At 38.1% G+C, this 9631-nt stretch overlaps 1 protein-coding gene across 1 annotated transcript in view; it reads left to right on the forward strand.

Moving 5' to 3' along the window:
* Window positions 1–9329, forward strand: part of LOC128684344 (fasciclin-1-like) — a 250303-nt gene extending 240974 nt beyond the window's left edge. The window contains exon 6 of the mRNA XM_070098288.1: window positions 9105–9329. Coding sequence (XP_069954389.1) covers window positions 9105–9329 — 225 coding nt within the window. The remainder of the gene's footprint in view (window positions 1–9104) is intronic.
* Window positions 9330–9631: the final 302 nt, after the last annotated feature.

Consider the following 9631-nt stretch of genomic DNA (forward strand, 5'->3'; position numbering starts at 1 on the left):
TATTGTGTTTCTCACTTTCTTTACCAAAAGAGCTGGCACTAGGAACTTTCTTTGGGTCCATGGTAGCTTATTTTGTAGTCACACTCAATAAACAACCACAAAAAACAATGGATTATAATGAAATTTTTGGATGAATGCACAGAGTGTTGCTCACTCACTGAGAGAGACAGCCAGATTGACTTATGCATGCATCGGAGTGGTGGGCGGACGCGGCCAATATGGCTGATTTTCGAGTTGCCAGCCAAAATCCAGGGTAGAATTTCAGCCAAAAAAGTGGCCAAAATACAATTTGGCCAATATCTGCACCAGTCAATATCCAGGGGTCCACTGTACAATTTTAAATTTGTAATTTTGTTTACTCTATTATTAATATGAGGTAGGACAATTAATGATACAAACATACACTTTTAAGTTTGTAATCAGGCTTAGCCCTTAAACTGTCCAAACGTAGATCTACGTTTGCCTGCGTGGCGCTCCGAATATTTTGAAAAATAAAAAAAAATAGTTTTTTGCTTTTAAATTAAAGAGGCAATTTTCTGTGTGGTATAAAACCAAAAAATTTTAGGACCAGTACTTACCGAGATATAAGGCAGTGAAGTTGGCTCTGTATGCTCACCTGATGGCAACATCCAGTCCTGCCGCTTGCAGAAGTGTTACCGATTAACCTTTTTTTTCCTCTTTATATTTTAATTTATATAATTTTTATGTTCTGATAATTACAATTTATAATAGTTCTTGTGATTTCATAGCCAATCTTTGTTCTGACACTAATGTACTGAAATAGTACTCAAATAGTAACAATCACACTGACAGGCAAACATTTTCACCTTCCTTAGCCAATGACTATTGTCTAGAAATATATACTAAGTATTTATATGTCCCAGCAATGTTTTAGACATGCTGGAGAATGAAACTCCTTGAAGAATGGTGTTATGACAAGGGTCAGATAAGTGACAGCCAGTGACATTTGATGAATGTGGGCTGCTGGAGGGAACCTTGCCTTTATATGTTTGTACTCTTGCACACAAACATGTCTTCATATAACTGTCTGTCAGTCTATCTGCCTGCCTATCTGTCCTGCCTGTCTCTCCATATCTGTACATCTATCTGTTTGTCTATCTGTACATCTGTCTCTCTGTCTACCTAGCTCTGCTTATCTGTCTGTCTAGTTCAGTTTATCTGTCTTCTGTGTGTGTGTTTTGAAGAATGGTGTTATGGCAAGCGTCAGATAATAAGTGACATGTGATGAATGTGCACTGCTGGAGGGAGCCTTGCCTTTATATGTTTTTACTCTTGCACACAAACATGTCTTTGTATATCTGTCTGTCAGTCTGTCTGTCTGCCTGTCTATCTGTGTCTGTCTATTTGTACATCTGTCTGTCTTTCTGTCTGCCTAGTTCTGCTTATCTGTCAGTCTAGTTCAGCTTATCTGTCTTTCTGTCTTCTGTGTGTGTCTTGAAGAATGGTGTCATGACAAGCATCAGATAACAAGTGACATTTGATGAATGTGCGCTGCAGGAGGGAACCTTGCCTTTATATGTTTTTACTCTTGCACACAAACATGTCTTTGTATATCTGTCTGTAAGTCTATCTGTTTGCCTGTCTATCTGCCTGTATCTGTCTGCCTGTCTATCTGTACATCTGTCTGTCTGTACATCTGCCTGTCTGTCTGTCTAGTTCAGCTTATCTGTCTTTCTGTCTTCTGTGTGTCTTAAAGAATGGTGTTATGACATGCATCAGATAACAAGTGACATTTGATGAATGTGCACTGCTGGAGAGGGGAACCTTGCCTTTATATGTTTTTACTCTTGCACACAAATATGTCTGTATGTTTGTCTGTCAGTCTATCTGTACATCTGTCTATATCTGTCTCTGCCTAGCTCTGCTTATCTGTCTGTCTAGTTCAGCTTATCTGTCTTCTGTGTGTGGTCATGTTTGTTTAAGTCTTATATCTACAAACATTGTATAGCACTTGGCCTGAAATTTTTGGGTTATCCTAAGTAATTTACATTATGTATAATAACTATATTTATGAGTATACGTGGGAGACAGAGACAGCCAAAGCCAGCCAGCCAGCCGAATACATTAGAACATAAGGAATAAGGAACGCTGCAGCAGGCCTACAGGCCCATGCAAGGCAGGTCTATATCCCCCCCCCACTTAGACCAATGACCCACCAAGTCAGATCACATCCACTGAAGGAAGGAGCACGGTGTCTGACCTAGTAGCACAAGCTAGTCAGGTCTAACTCACACCCACTCATGTATTTATCTAACCTATTTTCACTTTCCTCTTAAAATGTGAGTGTTAATATGACATGACATCAGTGAATCCTTGGTGTTTGCCATGCTATTTGCTCTTGCTGGTGCTCAATTGAACTGCTGCTTCCACAAGGTACCAGATGGTCCCTGATTTTTTTATACTGTGCATACTGAGTGCACAGACCTATTCTTTCATGTCTAAGTGGCTCAGGCCTATCACACCAAATTTGAAGGAATGAAAAATAAAATGTTGATCTACATTCGGAGCCCCCCGCACGTGAACATAGATCTATGTGTGGACAGTTTAAGGGTTAATAGTTAAGGGATAATAAAATATTTGGGAGAAGTGCTTTAAATTTGGTTAGAGTTTAGTATAGTGTGGGTTTAGTTGTTGTTGAGAGATGAGATGATTTTTGAGTATAGTCCTAAACTGATTTGTGGGCAGGGGACCTCTTGCTGTTTCAGGCAAAGAGTTCCAGATCTTCAGGCCCTCTGTGTATTGCAGTTTTGCACAGTGTGAGACAGACATGAGGGATGTCAAAAAGTGTTTTGTGCCTCGTATTATGCCTGTGTGTTCTGTTGAAGCTGTCTAGGAGAAGTTTGAGTGGAGTGTTGATATTGAAGTTTAATGTTCTGTATATATAGTAGGCACAGTAGTAAGTGTGCATATTTTGTATATTAACCCCTTGACTGTCAAAACCCCAAATCCTGAGGCGTCTTCTAGTGTCGAAAATTTTTTGAAAAAAAAAAAAAAAAAAAAAAAAAAGACAGAGGATATTTTCCCTATGGTAATAACACCAAAAGAACGAAATTTGATGGAAAACTTATGGAATTACGCTTTCACTAAGTTAGCAACCTCAGCGATATTTACAAATCGGCGATTTCGCCCACTTTGAGCCCTATTTTTGGCTAATTCCATTGTTCCAGTCGACTAAACTCATAGCTATTTCTTTAGAACTCTATTTGTTCTATCGACCGATTACAAGAAACTGCCCATTTACTGATTTCAACTACCCAATAACGTGGTCAGAAATTGGCAATTTGGCCAATTTCTCGTGAATTAAAAAATGCTAATTTCAAAATAAGGTCCAGAATGAACAATGCAGACATTGCTGGCTCTAAAATAGCATTTTCTTTGTTCATCAGTCACGTCTCCAGGCCCCTGTGATATTACTCTTGCTTTCTATTTTGAATTTTTATTCAAACAAAAAATAGAAGATTTACTGTTATGCAGACTACTGCAATATTGTAATAATTGCATAAATAATGTCAACCCATTCATGACTGCATATTAGAATGGCTAGTTGGGCATTTATTGGACAATGACATCATTTGTTTACTTTTATACATCGGCAAAAATCAAACATTTCCCCTACTTTGAGCTCCATTTCAAGGTTCTTTTCATAGTAAAATCAATCAAAATCACCTCTACTTATATAATATGTTTTCCATTCTATCAAATGAGCCCAAGAAAACGAGAATACAACCATAAATACTATACGAAAATACACCACAAAGTCGTCATTTTAATCCAAAAAAGCGGTCGGAGTTTTTTTTTTTTTCTCGTTATGCACTGCATGCTGCAGGATGTTTTTTATATGGTGCACACTGACCACACAGACCCATTCTCTCACATGTGGGCCTACCAGCAGGGTGGCTCGTAAGATGTATATATTTATTCATTTATTTACTTATTTTATGTCTTTGCAAACAGTACATTGAGATTTTGTATTTACAATAGTGGGTTGCAATGCAACCCACTATTGTAACCTAAACAGCCAAAGGGTTAAGTAAGTTCAAGCTTTTGAAGAGTGGTGGGGTGTGTTGTCTGGCGCTGGAGTTTGTGATCATCTGCACCGCCGCTTTATGTTAGGTTATTAAAGGGTTAAGGTGACTGGCTGCGGTAGATCCCCAACCACAAATACCATAGGTGAGGTTAGGGTATATTAGAGAGTGATATAAAGTAAGGAGCGCCCTTTGGGGTATATAATATCGTATCTTGGAAAGGATACCTACTGTTTTGAAAACTTTCTTAGCTATTTGCTGGATGTGGGTCTGAAATTTAATATTAGTCAGGATGGAGACCTAGAAATTTACCCTCAGTGTGTCTTGTAATGGGTGAACCATGTATTGATATTTTTAGCTGGATATTTAATGCTCTGTTTCCAAAAAGCATGAAGTAGGTTTTGTCTATATTGAGAGTAAGTTTGTTGGTCATCATCCAGTTTGATATTTTATGTAGCTCAATGTTGACAGTTTTACTAAGTATAGCAGGGTTTAGGTGGGAGAAGATGTAAGTGGTGTTATCTGCAAATAGAACTGTTTTATGGAGTTGCGATGCATTTGGGAGGTCACTGATGTAAATAATAAAGAGTAGAGGACCTAGGACACTTCCCTGTGGCACTCTAACAACTACAGGCTGAGTATTGGAGGTTATGCCATTTGTGTGTACATACTGGTGTCTACCACTAAGATAAGATTTTAGGTAACCGAGAGAGTGCTCTAGTTTTAGGTGCAAGATATTGTGGTCTAGTGTATCAAATGCTTTCTGTAGGTCTATGAAGAGCCCTAGAGGATATTCATTTTTTCATTTGCTGTATATAGTAATTCAAGCATCTGAACAAGTGCAGCACTCGTGCTTTTTTTCTGACCAAAATCCAAACTGGCTGGGGATCAGTATGTTATGGGATAGGAGGTAGGAGTAAATTTGTTTATTATTTTTTTTGAAGATTTTAGAGAGCAAAGGCAAGTTAGATATTGGTCTGTAGTTATATAGTTCTGTAGGATCACCTCCTTTGAGGATCGGGGTGACCCTTGCTGTCTTGAGTATGGATGGGAATGTTGATGATTCAACAGATTTGTTGAATAGTGTTGCAGTAATGGGGGACAGCACATGAGCTGCTTTTTTATACATGATTCGTAGCAAGTTATTTAGGTTTCCTGCCTTGTTTTTAATGATTTAGTTATTAGTGAGATTTCAGTAGGATTTGTTGGTGTTATATATAGAGTATGTGGGTAATTACCAGTGAGGTAGTCTTATGGCTGAGTATTTGCTTTTGGAATTTTGCTTGCTAGTTTTGATCCTATAATAGAAAAGAAGACATTAAGTTTGTTGCCAGTGTCTATAGGCTGTATGTGTGGTTTGTCTGGTTTCGCTAAGTTAATCTCTCTGTTTCTAGACAGTTTTCTAGAGCCCAGAATTTCAGAGAGAGTTTTCTAGGTCCTTTTCATATCACCTTTTATTTCATTAAATCTGTTTACATAATACATTTGTTTGGACCTTTGTATTAGATTTGTAATTATTGAGGTGTATCGTTTGGTTAGTTCTTTTGTTATTAGGCCCTGTCTGAATTGTTTTTCATATAGGCGTTTTTTATTGATGGATTTAAGTACAGCCTCTCCTCACATAACAACAGAGTTCCATTCCTGAGACCACGTCGTTAAATGACTTCGTCGCTAAGTGAAGAGCATACTATAATGTTTACCTGGAGTTTACCTGGAGAGAGTTCCGGGGGTCAACGCTCCCGCGGCCCGGTCTGTGACCAGGCCTCCTGGTGGATCAGAGCCTGATCAACCAGGCTGTTACTGCTGGCTGCACGCAAACCAACGTACGAGCCACAGCCCGGCTGATCAGGAACCGACTTTAGGTGCTTGTCCAGTGCCAGCTTGAAGACTGCCAGGGGTCTGTTGGTAATCCCCCTTATGTATGCTGGGAGGCAGTTGAACAGTCTCGGGCCCCTGACACTTATTGTATGGTCTCTTAACGTGCTAGTGACACCCCTGCTTTTCATTGGGGGGATGTTGCATCGTCTGCCAAGTCTTTTGCTTTCGTAGTGAGTGATTTTCGTGTGCAAGTTCGGTACTAGTCCCTCTAGGATTTTCCAGGTGTATATAATCATGTATCTCTCCTGCCTGCGTTCCAGGGAATACAGGTTCAGGAACCTCAAGCGCTCCCAGTAATTGAGGTGTTTTGGTAGTGAGTTTGTGTCAACCATCTTTGATATTGTTTTAATGTCACCTTTGCACCATTTATAACATTTCTGGTATATTTTTAAATGTTTATACTGCACTGTATACTGAAATAAACAGAATAGAGGAAATCAGCTCTAATATACATTATTTAGGTATGAACACTGGTCAGAGAGCCCATCTTTCTCCTCAGTAAATAAGTACATCACTAGGTGAGGAGAGGCTGTATACTATCTGTAAGCCTGGGGCTGTTTAGTCTCTTTGCTGAGATCTGCTTCATTTTCATTGGACAATGTCTTGTGCCATGTGTGGGACATGCTAACTATTCTTGGATCTTTTGGACTATAGGGTGAACAAGAAAATAGAGCACACTGGTAATCTGAATATACATACAATCTAACTGAGAATCAACTGAACTAGCTATCATGACATGAGCAATGTAGATCACCTGAAGCTCTGCAATAAACACATGATTCAATTAATAATTTTATACAATAAAAGTTCTCACTGGCAATCACAACAATATACTGTAATAATAATATTATAATATCTTTATTTATACATAGAAAGCCCCTTGTTATGCAGAGCATTTCAGAAAAATTAGGTCAGTTTTATCCCAGGATGTGACCTACACCAGTCGACTAACACCCAGGTACCCATTAACACTTATGGGTGAACACAGACAACTGGTGTAAGGAAACATGCCTGGTGTTTCTATCCTTGCTGGGAATCGAACCCAGACCCTCACCATGTGAAGTGAGAGCTTTTGCCACCAGGCCACAGACCACCATAACCAAGCTAACACCATCCTTGCTCTTTGGACCATCAGTAAAAATCTTCAGCCTTGAAGTACAAAAAAGTCAAGTTCCAAGAAAACCAAAGTCATCACCAGCTCTCAACACTTGGGGGGTTAACTTAGACCTAGGTATGATAAGACCCACAAGGCTAGGAGGGAGCAGATAATGAGAACTTTCAAAACAATGCGAAATATGTTGTCCGAGTCATTTGTGCTTTTAAACTGGAATACTGTTTGGTGTTGATCAGTGCTGGAACAGTGTGTGTTTACAGCCTGTATTGAAATAAACTTAGTAGAATTACCGACAATATGTAAAGTAAAAGGACACAAGTGCAACTAATGTGAGATTTTATTGTGGCAACGTTTTGCTCTCCAGGAGCTTTATAAAGCTCCTGGACAGCGAAACGTTGCCACAATAAAATGTCACATTAGTTGCACTTGTGTCCTTTTACTTTACAGCCTGTATTGAGCCAATAAAGCATTTAAACATCTGGAAATGCCTTAAAGTTTTAATATCTCCTCTATGGAGTGAAGGAGATACATGGTACAGTGTATATATGGAAGATACTTGAGGGCCTGGTCCCAAACCTGCATGATGTGATATCATACTGGAGCGAGAGAGATGGGAGGAAATGCAAGATATTCCCATTGAGAGGCAGGGATGCCATGGGCACAAAAAAAAAAAAAAAAATTGTACTAGAGGATATCAGAAATATTGCCAGGACAATTGTAGAAGTTTTCAGGAGGAAGCTGAATCTCTACCTCTAAGTGCTAAATCAACCAGGCTGTGATGGATATGTGAGCCAGTGGGCTACCACCAGCAACAGTCTGGTTGACCAAGCACATACCAAAAAACCTTAGACTCAGGCTGGACTGCATGAATAAGAAGATTCAAAATCTGTCAAAGGTATATCACAGGTTAAGAGAGGAGAAATAATAAAAATGTAAAATTTATTAGAATAAATTTACTATTATTAGTGCAAGTTAAGCATATCTTACAATTATGTACAGAAATATACATATAACACCCATGAACTGAGGATCCTGAACTGGGCATTAAACTAAAGATAGCAAGTGGGCCTAGGGCCTAGGATTGGAAATAGTATGAGGAACCTGATCCCGTTGGACAAATCTACATCATAGTATTGCTGACATGCGATCATTCACAGGTACACTAACCTCCAAAATACAGTCAATCCTTGAACCTTAGGATTGCCACAATTCACACTAATCAACATCAATGCATCCTAGTAAAACCCTAACATAACCCCAAAGGAAATGTAGCCACAAAATAGGCTTACAGAGCAACCTGTAGGTTATTTGAACAACAGTCACTGATTCAAAAAGAGCGAAAGTAATGGTTGCCTGATTAATTGGAGTTAATGACAATCATGTAGTTGATTGGCTTTAAGGCTGTATGTAGTCTGCTCACCACCAATCATGTAATACAATACTTTAAATTGTGTGTGAGTGGCCCAGATCACTGACCTACTGTACAAGATGGGAGTTACCAAATGCATCCTCCCAAACCATTACATAAGTTACATTAGAATTGTTATTAGTTAGCAAGACACTTTAATAAAAGATTACCGAATCTGATAGTTAACATGGCCTAGATAATTTTGCCAGGAGTTGTCACAATGATGTTTTCTCCAGGACCATTACTGTGACTTCTTTATGGTTATTATACAAGCTGCCTCCTTTTACTGATGGATCACAAAACAAAATTTTAACCAAATATGAAACAATGACTTTACTTTGTTAAAAATAAACTTTCTATACAGTATAAGAGTTACTAAACTATTACAATTTCTCTGCTTCTTAACCATGAATTGACTTCCTGGATATATAACATGTAAACATCACTTACTAGAGTGTTCCTCCATACTGGTATATGTAAATCTTATTACATTGCATAGCTAATTTTCAATTGCAATATTTTTTTTGTCAGTTTTATTTTAATCCCATGCTCCTCCAGTTTCAGTATCTCCTCCTTCAATAACTTATGGCTCAGAATACCTGATCATTTTACTTTCAAAATTTTATCTGTCTTATATTTTCTTTGTGTATTGCTTCAGCCTGTATTGCGCACGGACAAGGATTTAATAGACAAACAAGTCATCCATGGCCATGTTGTACCTGGACATGTTCTTTTCACGCGCACCGTGCAAAATTCAAATGACCAGTATGAGAGTTTGGCATTTACCGACAACTTGAAGGTGTTTATCTCAATGGAAAATGTCAGCAATCCTGACCATAAGGATACAACTTGTGAGTATTTTCACTTTGTTAATACTGTATAGTATAATATTTGACTCGTTTAAACTTCTCATTTTGCAACAAAAGCTTTATAAAGTATGTAATGTCATGATGAAATACTGAATTATTAAATTAATAAAATCTTTGAAGTTACACACTCTGATATTATTAAGGTTGATTTATATAGCTTTGCTGCATGGGGCATATATTTTTAAAGGAAAGGTAAAGTACCTTAAAAGTAATACTGTAAACATAAAAATAGAATATAGGGAACCTATCCTCTTATAACAGAGTGAATACTTTGAATAGGTCATTGGTATAGAAAACAACAGTATTTTCTTGCATG

Source organism: Cherax quadricarinatus, chromosome 4, assembly GCF_038502225.1.
Source record: "Cherax quadricarinatus isolate ZL_2023a chromosome 4, ASM3850222v1, whole genome shotgun sequence".
Taxonomy (NCBI): Eukaryota; Metazoa; Arthropoda; class Malacostraca; order Decapoda; family Parastacidae; genus Cherax; species Cherax quadricarinatus.